This window comes from Oryctolagus cuniculus, chromosome 1, assembly GCF_051225735.1.
Source record: "Oryctolagus cuniculus isolate XC-2025 breed Fujian yellow rabbit chromosome 1, ASM5122573v1, whole genome shotgun sequence".
NCBI classification, from domain to species: domain Eukaryota; kingdom Metazoa; phylum Chordata; class Mammalia; order Lagomorpha; family Leporidae; genus Oryctolagus; species Oryctolagus cuniculus.
This window is the reverse complement of record NC_142867.1, coordinates 17,685,252-17,701,668: the sequence shown is the minus strand read 5'-3', so window position 1 is coordinate 17,701,668 and position 16,417 is coordinate 17,685,252. Positions and strand designations below refer to the sequence as shown.

At 38.5% G+C, this 16,417-nt stretch overlaps 1 protein-coding gene and 1 non-coding gene across 2 annotated transcripts; one reads left to right on the top strand and one right to left on the bottom strand.

Moving 5' to 3' along the window:
• Positions 1-3,443: 3,443 nt before the first annotated feature.
• Positions 3,444-3,550, bottom strand: LOC127484979 (U6 spliceosomal RNA). Its single transcript, XR_007912184.1, has one exon. It is a non-coding gene; the product is annotated as a U6 spliceosomal RNA (small nuclear RNA).
• Positions 3,551-12,063: 8,513 nt separating this feature from the next.
• On the top strand, positions 12,064-12,993 carry LOC100356858 (olfactory receptor 4X2-like). The gene has a single exon (XM_002709106.1). It carries the CDS (start codon positions 12,064-12,066, stop codon positions 12,991-12,993), a length of 930 nt encoding a protein of 309 aa, XP_002709152.1.
• The last annotated feature ends 3,424 nt before the right edge of the window (positions 12,994-16,417 follow it).

The following is a 16,417-nucleotide window of genomic DNA, read 5'->3' as shown; positions in this document are numbered from 1 at the left end:
GGTGTAATGCAGGGTTCTAGTTTTATACTTCTGCACGTGGCGATCCAGTTTTCCCAACACCATGTGTTGAAGAGACTGTCCTTGCTCCAGGGATTAATTTTAACTCCTCTTTAAAAAGACAAGGTTGTGTAGATGTGTGAGTTGATTTCTGGAGTTTCTATTCTATTCCATTGATGTACATGTCTATTTTTGCCAATACTAGGCAGTTTTGATTTTGAAATAATTCAAAGACTTTGTCTTCTAGCACAGCTGTTCTTCCTTCTGCCTCACTGAGTCTGTTGTTAAGGCTTTCCATTATATTCCTTATTTGACATATTGAATTCTTCATTTGTAATATTTCAGTTTGATTTTTCTTTAATATTTCTATTTTCTGTCAGAATTTCTGATCCATGTCATTCACAGATTTCTTTAACTCATGTGACTGTCTCTGTGTTTCTGAGTAATTCTACAATCACTTATTTGAGTTACTTTTCAGGAATTTCATTAATCACATGTTCAGAGTTTAATATTGAAGTTATTGTGTTCCTTTTGGGGAGTCATATTGTCTTCCTTATTTATGTTTCTTGTATTTATACACTTAATTTTATGCACCTGGAGAAACAGTTGATATCTCCTCTGAAGTCTTTTTCTTGGGAGTGTGCCTCTGGGCATAGTGGAATGGCTGCACCTTCAGGGGATATCCAGAGGTGTGTGAAGGGTATGGTGCAGAATCTGTGGCTAGGATTTGTAAATGTAGCAAAAGCTCAGAATAACGCCCCAGTTATGCATGGTAGATATCCTTGATAGTCTTTAGGAAGAGAGGGTGATCATCTTGACTGGTGTAATTACCTCCTCTGTCCTATTGTGCCCATGTGCACTTCATTGTGCCTACATCCAGTACTCAATCAGGTGCATGAACTGCACAAATAATCTATGTGCTCCACAGTATGAGCATGGAGCCCTCTGTGACGTCTGTTCCAAGCATTCTGAAAATTCTGATTCTGGAGTTGGGCTCAGTGATTTCCCAAAGACCCAACAATATCCCATGCACTTTTCATTTTCCCAGAATAAAAAAATGTATGATTACCTCAACATATGCTGAGAAAATATTTGATAAAATATAACATCCTTTCAAGAAAAAAACTTTAAGCATATTCGGTATAGAAGGAACATACCTGAACACAACCAAGGCAATTTATGACAAACCAACAACCGACATCCTATTGAATGGGGAAAAGTTGGAAGCATTACCCATAAGATCTGGAACCAGACAAGGATGCCCACTGTCACCCTTGCTATTCAGTATAATCCTAGAAGTTTTACCCAGAGCCATTAGGCAAGAAAAAGAAAAAGGGATACAAATTGGGAAAAAGGAAGTCATACTATTGTTATTTGTGGATGACATGATTCTATATATAGGGGATCCAAAAAACTTCACTAAGAGACTATAAGAACTCATGGAAATGTTTGATAAAGTAACAGGATATAAAATCAACACAAAAAATCAGTAGCCTTTGTATACACAGAGATAATGTCATGGCTGAGAAAGAACTTCTAAGATCAATCCCATTCACAATAGCTACAAAAATCATATAACTTGGACAAAATTTAACCAAGGATGTCAATGATCTCTACAATGACAATTACAAAACATTAAAGAAAGAAATAGAAGAAGACACATAAAAATAGAAAGTCTTCCATGCTCATGGATTGGAAGAACCAATGTCATCAAAATGTCCATACTACTGAGAGCAATTTATAGATTCAATGTGACGCCAATCAAAATAACAATGACATTTTTCTCAGATATAGAAAAAATGATGCTGGAATTCATATGGAAACCCATATGAATTTGGAGGTCAAGAGACCCCCAAATAGCTATAACAATCTTATACAACAAAAGCAAAGCCAGAAGCATAAAAATACCAGATTTCAAGATGTACTACAGGGCAGTTATAATCAAAGCAGTCTGGTACTGGTATCAAAACAGAGTTGTAGATCAATGGAAGCGAATATAAATTACAGAAGTCAATCCAAGCATCTGTAACCAAATCAATTTTGTCAGAGGAGCTAAATCAATACCTGGAGCAAGGACAGTCTCTTAAACAAATGGTGCTGGATCTTCACATTCAGAAGTATGAAACAAGTCCCTTACCTTTCACCTTACACAAATATCCACTCAAAATGTATAATAGACCTAAATCTATGACCCAATACCATCGAATTATTGGAGAGTACTGGGGAAACTCTGCAAGTCATTGGCAAAGGCAAAGAGTTCTTGGAAAAGACCCCAGAGGCACAAGCAGTCAAAGCCAAAATTGACTAATAGGAATATAGCAAAAGAGATAATCATCAAATTGAAGTCAATCGACAGAATGGGAGAAAATATTTCCAAACAATACAACTAATAAAGGGTCAATAGCAAGAATATATAAAGAGATCAAGAAACTCAAAAACAATAAAACAAACAACCCAGTTAAGAAATGGACAAAGGACTTAAACAGGCACTTTGCAAAAAAGGAAATCCAAATGGCCACCAGACACATGAGAAAATGTTCAAGATCACTAGCCATCAGGAAAATGAAAATCAGAACCATGAAGAGGTTTTACCTCACCCCATTAAAATGGCTTTCATACAGAAATCAACAAACAACAAATGCTGGTGATGATGTTGGGGAAAGGAAACCCTATTCTACTGTTAGTGGGAACGGAAACTAATCCAGCAACTGTGGAAGACAGTTAAGGAATGGGCTAAGGTATTTTTCAAAGGATGAAATACAAATGGCCAACAGACACATGAAAAAATATTTAGGATCACTAGCCATAAGGGAAATTCAAATGAAAATCACAATGATATTTTATTAGACCCCAGTTATAATGGCTATCATCCAAAAATAAAAATGAAAAAAAAAACCCAACAAATGCCATTGAGGATGCAGGGAATAACTCACTCTAATACACTGCTGGTGGGAATGTAAATTCATATAACCATTATGGAAGACAGTATGAAGATTCCTCAGAAATATTAAAATAGATCTTCCATTTGACCCAGACATTCCACTCCTGAGAATTTACCCAAACGAAATGAAATCAGCATATGAAACCATTATCTGTGCCCCCATATTTATAACAGCTCAATGCAAAATAGCTAAGATATGAATTAATCCAAATATTCATCAATTTATGACTGGGTAAGGAAATTGTGGCATATGTTCAAGACAGAACAGTACTCAGCTGTAAAAAGAAATGAAATCCTATCATTTGCAACAAAATGGATGAAACTTGAGACCATTATGCTTAGTGAAATAAGCTAATCCCCAAAAGACAAATAAAATACATTGTCCTTGATTTGTGGTAACTAATATATAGAGTACAAAAATATGTAAAGTGTCTGAGCTAATTGGCATTTTGACATTTGATTAATGTTTGTAATCCTGTATATACTCTTGAGGAACATTTTTAAAAAAAATATGGAATGTTTCAAGAATTTGTGTGTCATCCTTGTACAGGGGCCATGCTAATCTTCTCTGTGTTGGTCCAATTTTAGTATATGTGCTGCTGAAGTGAGCATGAGGAACACTGCTTTTATTCTTACCTCTCATTGAATTCTATATTCAGTGGAGGGTTAAGATTGTGATTAGAAAGAAAACTGAAAGTATAAAAATTAAGAGACAAATAAGAGGGGGCGGTGCCGTGGCTCACTTGGTTAATCCTCCGCCTGCGGCACCGGCATCCCATATGGGTGCCGGGTTCTAGTCCCAGTTGCTCCTCTTCCAGTCCAGCTCTCTGCTGTGGCCCAGGAAAGCAGTGGAGGATGGCCCAAGTGCTTAGGCCCCTGCACCTGCATGGGAGACCAGGAGGAAGCACCTGGCTCCTGGCTTCGGATCAGCACAGCGCCGGCCATGGTGGTTATTGGTGGGGTGAACCAATGGAAGGAAGACCTTTCTCTGTCTCTCACTGTCTATAACTCTACCTGTCAAATAAATAAAAAAAAACAGCTAAGAAAAAAAGAGGGAGCGTGGGAGTGAGTGATTGAGGGAGCACAGGGTGTTAAGTATCATTATGCTCTTAAAATGGAATGTATGAAATAATGAAATTTGTTCCCTTTTTATAAATAAAAAAATACAAAAGATCTAGCACAGTATTCCCAAATTCCCACAGCCACTTTGTGCGGTGTTCTCATAGTCACATGATGCTGAGGATCCACTCTCTGCCCTGTGAACCTTCTCTTCAGAAACAGAACCACCCCATTCTGGAAGAGCCAGTTTCATGCTTGACAGAGGTCAGTCAATGCTCCATCCTGGTGACCTGAGGATGGTGCTTTGGTGGGAGGAGAGGAGCAACATGTCAGGTGGGCACAATGCCTCCTGCCAACTGCCCAGGCCTTACTCCACTTGCTTTATTTTGGGAAGGTGATGTTTCCCATGCTGGTTGCTGGGCACCTTGGTAGGAGGAGGAGAAAGAAGCAATGTTCTCCCCATTCACAGAGTTCAGTGTGTAATCTGCCCCCACCAGCTTATCTGTCTGGACCCAAAGTCAGTGGGAATGGGCTGGTGCTGTGGTGCAGCAGGCTAAATAAGCTCCAGTCTACAGCACTGGCACCCCATATGGGCACCAGTTTGAGTCCCAGCTGCTCTACTTCTGATCCAGCACTCTCTGCTAATGCTTCTGGGAAGGCAGTGGAGGACGGCCCAAATCCTTGGGCCCCTGCACCCATGTGGGCAACCCGGAAGAAGCTCCTGGCTCCCAGCTTCAGATAGGCTCAGCTCTGGCCATTGTGGCCATTTATGGAGTGAACCAGCAGACGGAAAACCCCCTTCCCCTGTCTCTACTTCTCTCTGTAACTTGATCTTTCAAATAAAAATAAAATAAATCTTTTTAAAAAAAGTTAGTGGGGACCATAAATTTCTCTGACTGTTGCAGCCAGCCTCCACACATCTTATTATGGAATGATGGAACTTCCTTTCCAGTTCACAAATTGATGAATAAAAACCACACGATTATCTCAATAGATGCAGAGAAAGAATTTGGTCAAATACAATATTATTTCATGATAAAAACCTTAAGAAATTGGGCATAGAAGGAACATATCATAAGAGAATTAAGTCAATATATGACAAAACCACAGCCAGCATCATATTGAATGGGGAAAGATTGGAAGCACTTCCACTAAAATCTGGAACCAGACAAGGATGCCCACTTTCAACATTACTTCTCAATGCGGTTTTGAAAGTCAGAGCCATTAGGCAAGAACAAAGAATCAAATGGTTAGAAATTGGAAAAGAGGAAGGTCAAATTATCTCTGTTTGTAGATTATGTGTTCCTGTGTATGGGAGGGAGCCAAAAGATTCCTCTAAGAGACTATTGGAACTCATCAGGGTTTGGCAAAGTTGAAGCTTATAAAAAGAATAGACAAAAATCAATATCATTTGCATACACAATGACATGGCTGAGAAAAAACTCGTAAAATCAGTCTTATTCTCAATAGCTACAAAAAATTTCAAATACCTTGAGATAAATTTAACCAAGGATGTGAAAGATCTCCATGATGAAAATTACAAAACATTTAGGAAAGAAACAGAAGAAGACACAAAAATGTGGAAACCTCTTCCATGTTTGAGTATTGGAAGAATTAATATCATAAAAATATTCAACCACACAAAGTAAATTATAGATTCATTGTTATTACAGTCAAAATACTAAGGACGTTCTCAGGTCTAGAAAAATGACCTTAAATTCATGTGGAAACACAAGAGACCCCAAATAGCTAAAGCAATCTTAAACAACAAAAACAAAGCTGTAGGAATAACAATATCAAATTTCAGAAAAAGCATACTACAGGGCAGTTATAATCAAAGCAGCTTGGTAATGGCACAAAACAATAGACATATAGACCAATAGAACAGAATAGAAACCCCAGGAATTAATCCACACATCTACAACCAACTATTCCTTGACAAATAAGCTAAAATCACCCCTTTGAGAAAAGACACTCTGTTCAACAAATGTTATTCAGAAGTTAGGATCTCCACATATGGAAATATGAAACAAAGCTCTTAGCTTACACCCTGTACAAAAATCAACTTAATGGATCAAATATCTAAATATATAACCTGATACCCTCAAATTACTATAAGAAAACAGTGGGGGAAACTCTGCAAGACACTGGCATAGGCAAAGACATCTTTGATAAGACCTAAACAAAACAGGCAATAAAGATAAAAGTAGACAAAGAGGATTACATCAAGCTAAGAAGCTTCTGCACAGCAAAGGAAAAACTCATTAACATGAAGAGGAAACCAACAGAGTAGTGGCTTTACCTGCTATGCCACATTGTTGGCCCCTCATATGCTGTATTCACTTCCTTTGGCTATATTCCCAGAAGTGGGATGGCTAAGTCTTATAGTAGATCCATTTTTTCAACTCTAATATTAACCAAAGCTGAATTAATGGTACTTGTGGATAGCATATTTCATAAATAGCAGTTATGGAATTTAAAAAAACTTCTCTTTTCATAAAATTAAAGTATGTTTAGATGTAATAAAAGAAGCCTAATGGATTTCTGTATACCCAACACAAAGTTTCAATGATCATCAATTCAGAGCAAATGTTGCTTCATTTTGATTATGTCGTCTGAACAACAGCACTATATTTTTAGAAAGCTTTTATTTAATGAATACAAATTTCATAGGTACAGCTTTAGGAATATTGCAGTTCTTTCCCCTGTACCCACCCTCTCTCTTCCACTCACATACCACCTCTATTCCCTCTCCCATCCCATTATTCATTAAGATTCATTTTTAATAATCCTTATATACAGAAGGCCAAGTCTATACTAATGATTTCAACTGTTTGCACTCACACAGACACACAAAGTATAAAGTACTGTTTGAAGACAAGCTTTACAGTTAATTCTCATAGTACAACTCATTGAAGTCAGAGGTCCTTTATGGTGAGTGAGTGCACAGTGACTCCTGTTGTTGATTTAATAATTGACATTCTTATTTATTTATTTATTTATTTATTTTTTTGACAGGCAGAGTGGACAGCAGAGAGCTGGCCTGGAAGAGGGGCAACTGGGACAGAATCCGGCGCCCCAACCGGGACTAGAACCCTGTGTGCCCGCGCCGCAAGGTGGAGGATTAGCCTAGTGAGCCGCGGTGCCAGCCAGACATTCCTATTTATGATGTCAGTGATTACCCAAGGCTCTTGTCATGAGCTGAAAAGGCTGTGGAATCCTTTTGAGTCCACAAACTCTGTTAGTATTTAGACAAGACCATAAGCAAAGTGAAAATTCTCTGTTCCCTTCAGAGAAAAGTACATCCTTCTTTGATGGCCTCTTCTTTCCACTGGGATCTCACTCTCAGCGATCCTTTGTGTAGATTATTTTTTGTCATAGTGTCTTGGCTTTCCATGCCTTAAATGCTCTCATAGGCTTTTCAGCCAAATCCAAATGCCTTAAGGGCTGATTATGAGGTCAGAGTGCAGTTTAGGGCATTAGTCATTCTATGAGTCTGCTGTGTGAACTGCTTCCCATGTTGGAACATTCTCTCCTTTTTAATTGTATCTATTATTATTACCAGACACTTGAGCCTATTTATATGATCACTTAATCCTATCTATAGGATCACTTTAATATTTAATATGATCAGTTTAACACTTAAGATGGCATTTTTACCACCCAGCTTAATGGGATTTAGAGTCTTATGGCAAGTTTTTAGCTTTACCCTTAGGGGTAAGTTTGTGGAAATGTGGCCCTCTCTTACTTCCACTCTTATTTTACTGGAATTTATTTTCAACTGGATTCAAGAACCTATGAATAATTCTGTATTAAATAAGGAGTTCAACCAATGGTATTAAGTAGAAAAAGAAAACAGTAAAAAAATAAAATAAAAAACTGTTCCTTGACAGTCAAGACAAGGGCTGTTCAAATCATTACTTCCTATAGTATCAATTTCACTTCTACAGGTTTCCTTTTAGGTGCTTCATTAGTTGTCACAGATCAGGGAGAACATATGATATTTTTCCCTTTGTGACTGGCTTATTTCTTTTTTTTTATTTTTGGAAGAGTTTTATTTTATTTTATTTTTTTTAATCTTTTATTTAATGAATATAAATTTCCAAAGTACGACTCATGGGTTACAATGGCTCCCCCCCCCCCATACCGTCCCTCCCACCCACAACCCTCCCCTTTCCCACTCCCTCTCCCCTTCCATTCACATCAAGATTCATTTTCGATTATCTTAATATACAGAAGATCAGCTTAGTATACCTTAAGTAAGGATTTCAACAGTTTGCTCCCACACAGAAACATAAAGTGAAAAATAATAGATGATTTTTTTTAAATGATGATGAAATCAGATCAGACCTATTGTCATGTTTAATCCCAGTGAGAGTCAAGTTGGGAATTGATAATTTCTTTTTTTTTTTTTTTTTTTTTTTTTTTACAGAAGATCAGTTTAGTGTACATTAAGTAAAGATTTCAATCGTTTGCACCCCCATAGAAACACAAAGTGAAATATATTGTTTGAGTATTCGTTATAGCATTAAGCCTCAGTGTACAGCACATTAAGGACAGAGATCCTACATGAGGAGTAAGTGCACAGTGACTCCTGTTGTTGACTTTACAAATTGACACTCCTGTTTATGGCATCAGTAATCTCCCTATGCACCAGTCATGAGTTTCCAAGGCTATGGAAGCCCCTTGAGTTCTCCGACTCTTATCTTGTTTAGACACGGTCATAGTCAAAGTGGAGGTTCTCTCCTCCCTTCAGAGAAAGGCACCTCCCTCTTTGAAGACCTGTTCTTTCCACTGGGATCTCACTGTGACTGGCTTATTTCTAAGTATGATGTTTTCCAGATTCATCCATTTTGTTGTGAATGACCAGATTTTTTTTTTTTACCGCTGTGTAACATTCCATAGAGTACATATCCCATAATTTCTTTATCCTGTCTTCTGTTGATGGGCATTTAGGTTGATTCCATGTTTTAGCTATCGTGAACTGAGCTCAACAGCAGCACTCACTATTAACACTTTGGTTCAGAATATTTTTTTTTGCTGTGGGGAATTGTCCTGTGAATTGTTGGATGTTTCATACCATCCCTATACAATAATGGAAAATGTCTTCACACGTTGCCAAGTGTCTTCTTGGGGGGAAAATCAACTTTTGTTGAAAACCTTACTCATACTTGAGGCCAGGAGAAATCTTATTTTAGTTTCCTGGCACTTGTGGCCCTTGTTCCTTGGACCAACCTTTTTGAATGTTCTCACTTGCCTTTCAACTACATGATTAAGTGCAGCATAAGCAGGAGCTATAGATCATTGATATTTGAACAGCACCACAAAGAGTTAAGTGCTGTGTGACTACTTGGTGAATTTGTTCAAATTTCCTACTGATTTCTGAAGTTTCCTACAAAAATATTGGGGTTTTCTTACAACTTTGAATTGTTCCCTACAAAGATTTTGAGGTCCGTATTCCTATGAAATAGTCTTCCTGATTAGGGAGAGGATGAGGTCTCTGGGGACTAACCTTCTCTCATCTGATCCTGCCTTTTCCCTTGGTGTCTCTTAAGCAGTGTGAACTTAAGACTGAGCTACCAGGGTTCACGAACACTTGGGAGGCAAGTCAATTTTGTTTTTCTTTTATTCAGGTGTAATTGTGACTCCAGTGGCTCATTCTCAAGGCTAAGGTCGCAGGAGGAGCAGTTCCTACGATTCTGGCTCTCAGCCTTGCCTCAGTCCTTCCTGATTGGCTAATTGGGAAACTGAACCCAGGAGCTGTTCTCAGGATATTTGCATCTCTGTGATAAGGACAGAAAAGGTGACTGTGGTGAGAACAGCAAAGCCACAGAAACACCACAGTGAGTTTTGTGGCCTTGAACGTCTTCTGCATGTGGTGTTTGATTTCACTTGGAAAGTGAAGTGGATAATTCCAGGCAGCTTGTGGCATTTTACAAATTGCTCATACGCTGGTCTGATCTTTGAGGCATGCACAGTCTTAGTGCTGGGACTGAAGGCTGCAGAAGTCATGGACTCAGACTTTAGGGGCCTTTGGTATTTCAATATTTACTGAAAACCTAGAATGCATCAAATGCTGTGTTAAGAAGGATAGGGAAAGCCAGCGCCACGGCTCACTAGGCTAATCCTCCGCCTTGCGGCGCCAGCACACCGGGTTCTAGTCCCGGTCGGGGCGCTGGATTCTGTCCCGGTTGCCCCTCTTCCAGGCCAGCTCTCTGCTGTGGCCAGGGAGTGCAGTGGAGGATGGCCCAAGTCCTTGGGCCCTGCACCCCATGGGAGACCAGGATAAGTACCTAGCTCCTGCCATCTGATCAGCGCGGTGCGCCGGCGACAGCACGCTGGCCACAGCGGCCATTGGAGGGTGAACCAACAGCAAAGGAAGACCTTTCTCTCTGTCTCTCTCTCTCACTGTCCACTCTGCCTGTCAAAAAAAAAAAAAAAAAAAAAAAAGAAGGATAGGGAAGATACACATCCACTATTTTTCCATTTAATTGACATTCCTTGAATGCTATGTCATGGCAGGCATTCCAGCAGCACTGGGGATGGAGAGGTGAGTAAGTTGTGATCTCTACCATCAGGAAGTGCATACTTCAGTGAGGCAGAAGGCCACTAAAAATAATTGTAATTCCATATTTTACTTGCTGTGATTCCATGATGGTGTAAGGACTGGGGAGGTGGATTTTCTATCTCTAGAGAAATCCCAGGCAATGCATAGCATTGGGACATTTCCTCAGATGAGGCAGGGAGTGGAATTTATGACACTGATATGCTTAACCTTAAATCTTTGAGGTAAAAACATTTTCTAAATTTCACATAGATACAACTAGAAAAAGATCTGAATGGAAACCCAGGGGTCCAGACAACTTGAAATATTTTCTTCTGTGAATACTTTTTTGGTAAAATTCTGCAGCTGATCTGAGCGTTTAGGGCTACTCTCTGCCCTCTCTTTGCTTCTGTCATTGCAAATTCTGTCAATGATTTCCTTCCGTTTCATGCCAGTATTCATTCCATGAAGGACAGAAGCTGTGTGCTGTTAGTGGACATCATCTGGCTCCTTGTCTCAGATGTCCTGGAGTTGCAGTATATGGTGGGATGTGTTGATATAGGTGGAGCTCAGCCACATTGAATAAAGTCTAGCATGGAGTCATGAAAGTTTGCAAATCAATCAGTCTTGCTGATGGGATGAGGTGTTGGAAGTCTTGATTGTGGAGAAGAGTTTGCCAGAGCAAGTTTAGATATGGGGGGAGTACTGGACCTTTGTTGCCTCTGGAAGAATATAACTGAAGGAGTGAAGATACTAGCAAAGAGAATTATGCATGTATTGAGCTGAATGATTGGAAAGGGACAAAGTTAACAAATGATCAAGTGTGGAAGGAGAGAATTAGTGGAAGAAGAAGAAATAAGAGGAGATGCTGAGTACAAAGGGGAGTACCAGGGACATCTCTTTTGATGACTCTGAAGGGGATGTGGAGAGGTTGGGGACACTTCTCTGTAAAACAAGGGTAGAAAAGAAGCAAGGAGAAGTGCGATGAAAGCTTCAGGTAAAAGATAGTTAAAGACCTTCAAAGGCAGTTGGAAGATGTCTATCATGAAGACTGTTCACACTTCCTTGCCCCACATTGCCCAGTGAGGGGATGTATTAACTTTATGATAGCTCTCCTCTTTTGGTTTGTTTACTCGAGTCCAACCTCCACAGACTGGTTGCACATTGCAGATGATGAACATTCTTGATTAACCTCCATTGTCTGCAGGATAGACTTCTAGGCCCATAAAAGTATTTTGTAAGGTGATTCTATTTTTTTTAACCCACAGCTTTATTTTTTATATTCTCCCCTTTATCCCAGCCTCATGTGATACATGAACACTTACTCTATACCTTCTTGAGATGATCTTCCTTCTTCATGTAACTAAATACTCTTATGTTTCAATATCTTTGTGTTTCAATGAGCTCAAAAACTTATCAGATATGCAAGAGCTTTCATTTAATTCAATCCTGTAAAAAAATGGTATTGTTTTCTATCATTTCAGATCACACCAGCCAAATGTTGACTCTTGGTGGCAAACTCATGGCTAGTGCAAACAATGTGACTGAATTCATTTTTCTGGGACTTTCTGCTAATCCAAAGGTGCAGAGAGTTTGCTTTGTGATATTTCTGCTCTTGTACACAGCAATTGTGTTGGGGAACTTCCTCATTGTGCTCACGGTCACGACCAGCAGAAGTCTCGGCTTTCCCATGTACTTCTTCCTCAGCTATCTGTCCTTTGTGGAGATCTGTTACTCCTCTACTACAGCCCCCAAACTCATCTCAGATCTACTGGCTGAAAGGAAAACCATACCTGTGTGGGGCTGCATGACACAGCTTTTCTTCATCCACTTCTTTGGTGGCACTGAGAGTTTTCTGCTCACTGTGATGGCCTATGACCGTTATGTGGCCATCTGCAAGCCTCTCAACTACACCACGATCATGAACCGCCAGGTATGTGCTGTCCTTGTAGGAATAACATGGGTAGGAGGCTTTGTGCATTCCTTTGCCCAGATCCTTCTCATCTTCCGCTTGCCCTTCTGTGGCCCCAATGTGATTGACCACTATTTCTGTGATGTACTTCCCTTGCTCCAACTTGTATGCTCAGACACCTTCTTTATTGGTCTGTTGATTGTTACCAATAGTGGGGCCCTGTCTGTCATCACCTTTGTGGTCCTTGTGGCGTCCTATGTGGTCATCTTGCTCCATCTGAGATCCCGGAGTTCCGAGGGGCGGCGCAAAGCACTCTCCACCTGTGCGTCCCACATCACCGTGGTTGTCTTGTTCTTTGGGCCCTGCATCTTCATCTACATGAGGCCTTCTGCCACTCTGCCTGTGGACAAGATGGTGGCTGTGTTCTATACTGTGATAACTCCACTCCTCAACCCCATCATCTACTCCCTGAGAAATGCTGAATTGAAGAAGGCAATGAAGAAGCTATGGATGAAGACATTTAAACTAGATGAGGAGTAGATGCTTTGTTCCTCTTGATCATTGAGTCTGTAGTGATGCTGAGTCCAAACTTAAGGGGCTGAATGGATTGAAGCAACATCACAGGACTGGTTAGTTTAGAGTTATTCTAAGGGGTGTCCATCTGGAAAAACTTCATTCAGTCACTTATAAAATATTTATTTCTATGAATGTACTTTAATAATACTTTTAATTTTAGATTATTTTTAATTAAAAATTAAATTTAGCAGACACATACAAATTTTTAGTATTTATGGAGCACTATGTGATGTTTTGATATATGCATACATTGTGTAATGTCCAATCAGGGTAAATAGATCTTCAATCATCCATCATTGCTTCCTGGTGAAAACATCCAGCGTCCTATTTTATAATTTTTTGTTTTTAGAGAAATTTACATTATACTAATATTAGCTATAAGTACCCTACTAGTAGTGCAATAGCATCCCAGAACTTCTTCCTTCTATCTCGTTAAAACTTAACTCTTTGCTCAGCCTTTCCCCTTTTTCTCTCCTCAGGCTCTTGTCACCACCAGTATACTTCTAACTTGTACTGAGATCATGATTTTTTTTTATTAAAGTAGGTAAACCTCATTTAAAAAAAGATTTTATTTATTTCTTTGAGAGGTAGAGTTATAGAAAGAGAGAGGTAGAGAGAGAGAGAAAGGGCTTCCATCTACTGATTCACTCCTAAAAAGGCCACAATGACTGGAGCTGGGTGGATCTGAAGCCAGGAGCCAGAAGCTTCTTCTGGGTTTCCCACATGAGTGCAGGCCCAAGCACTTGGGCCATCTTCTGCTGCTTTTCCAGGTGCATTAACAGGAAGTTGGATCGGAAGTGGAACACTTGGAACTAGAACTGGAGCCCGTATAGCCCACTACGTCACAGCAATGGTCCCAAGATCATAATTTTTTGAGACTCCACATATGAGTGACATCATGTGATACTTGTATTTTTTCTACTTAGCTTATTTGGCTTAGCATAACAACCTCTAGTTCCATCCATGTTATTGAAAATGACAGGATTTCATTGTGTGCATTCCACATTTTCTTACCCATTCACCTGAATGCACACACTGAGGTTGTTTCCATTTCTCAGCTGTTGTGAATAGTGTAGCAAGAACCATGGGCTGCTGATGTCTCTTAGTCTGATTTCTTTTCCTTTGGATTACACTCAGTAATGGGATTGCTTGATTATATGGTAGTTCTATTTTTAGCTTTTTGAGGAAATTCCATACTATTTTTCACAATGACTAATTTTACATCCCCACTGACAGGGTGCAAGGGTTTCCTTTTCTCCACATACTCACCATTGTCATCACTTGTTATTTTTGTCTGTTTGATAGTAACCAATTTGACTGGAATTTTGACTTGCATTTCTTTCCTGATTAATGACTTTGAGTATATTTTTATATACCTGATGGATGTTTGTATGTTTTTCTTTGAGAAATTTCTATTTAGATTTACTGCCCATTTGTAGGTTGTATTTTTGTTTTCTTTCTTCGTTTTTGCTATTTGAATTCCTTGTATAAGCTGGTTATTAACTTCTTGTCAGATGTATTGCTTGCAAATACTTTCTTCTATTTTGTAGGTTATTTCCTCACTCTGTTGATAATTTTGTTTGCTGTGCAGAAGCTCTTAAAGTTTACAAAACTCTAGTTTTCTATTGCTTCTCATTTTTTACCAGTATAAATAACACCATGGTAAATAGTCTCATATAAAAAAGTTTTAACTACACTTTGGATTTTCTTTTAGATCTCACCTATTATGGTGAATTTACTGTTTTGAAGAATATAAAGACGTTTGATGCAAAGTGTAAATCTGTGAATCCCCTACCTTTGTGAAGTGCTCTTGACATTCTCAAACACTGTCATTAAGCACTTTTTAAATGAAAAATAAGATTTTCCATAATCTCATAGTATCTCCCCAAGATATTTATTAATTACAAAGGCAAAATGTCACTTTAATAGCTCCCCCCCCCCCATTTTAAATAGTGGAACAAAGTTAACATCACTAGGTTTAGACAAACTGATGCCAAGTGCTTTCTAGTATAATGCATGGACAGGTACACAATATCATTGCAGCGGTATTACTAGCAAAGGACATAACCTGATTCTAAGAAAGAAAAAAATAAGGCAAACTCCAATTGAATAATATGCAAAGTCTCTGTGCTTCACTCCTCAGAAGTGTGAAGACAAAGAAAGACAAAATATTTTTCCATGTTAAACACAGATGACAACTATGTGTAACATGTGATCCTGGATTGAGTTCTGTATTATATAAGATCATTGTGAGATGGGACTCTGTAGAAGAAAGAATTGTACAAATGTTAATTTTCTGATTTTGACAATTGTACTGTGTTTATCTCAGAAAATATACTTGGATTTATTTATTTATTTTAAATTATTTTATTTACTTACTGTTTAAAGGATGTATGTTTTCAATTTGATTGGAGAACATGGACATAAGTTATACTGCAAGAATGTGTTCCCTTGAACATCTCTTTTTTTTGATACCATCTGATGCTTTATTTTTTCATGTTACTGTGACATTAACACAAAAAACAGATTCAATATAGTTTAGAGATACAATTTTAAAACCAATAATATTTCTTTCCTTCTCCTCCTCTCTTCCCTCCTTCTATCCCTCCCACTATACCTCTCTCTATTACTCTCCCTCTTGCTTTCCTTTCCTTCATTCCCTCCCTCCCTCTGTTCCTCCCTCCCTCCCTCCCTTCCTCTCTCTCTTCTCTTTCTTTCTTTCTTTCTTTCTTTCTTTCTTTCTTTCTTTCTTTCTTTCTTTCTTTCTTTCTTTCTTTCTTTCTTTCTTTCTCTTTCTCCTTTATTTTTTTTTAATTTTCGAGATAACATTTTAAATTTATATTATAGTCAAATCTTAAATAATGAGTTCTGCAGATAAAAAGTAAAAAGGCCCTTGTACAGCAGGAGTAAAGGCAAGAGATTTAAACAATAATTAAGTGGAAAGATTACCCATGGAGGTATCTAGAGGTAATGGGGAAGCATGTTGACAGCTTGTAAATGTATCAAAAAATTATTTTGTTGTATAGATTTAAGGTGTCATGTTGTTTTGATATGTATAGTGAATGATTAGTATAGTCAAGAGAATTAATGTAACCATATCCTTCCACAGTTAGCTTTTTATGTTGTAAAAGTTTGTAAGATCTGTTCTCTTACCAAATTTTCTGTATACAATACAAGAATAGTTAGTAGAGTCCTCATGCTTTACTTTATTTATTTAAGAAATATTTTATTTAATGAATACGAATTTCATAGTACAACTTTAGGAATATAGCGGTTCTTCAACCCTCATGCCCGCTCTCCCATCCCTACTCCCATCCTCCATTCTCCCTCTCCCATCCCATTCTTCATTAAGATTCATTTTAATTATCTTTATATCCAGAAGCCCAAC

What these genes read in the sequence shown, in the direction of transcription:
- LOC100356858 (XM_002709106.1), top strand. Translation starts at nt 12,064, where the DNA reads ATGGCTAGTGCAAACAATGTGACTGAATTCATTTTTCTGGGACTTTCT.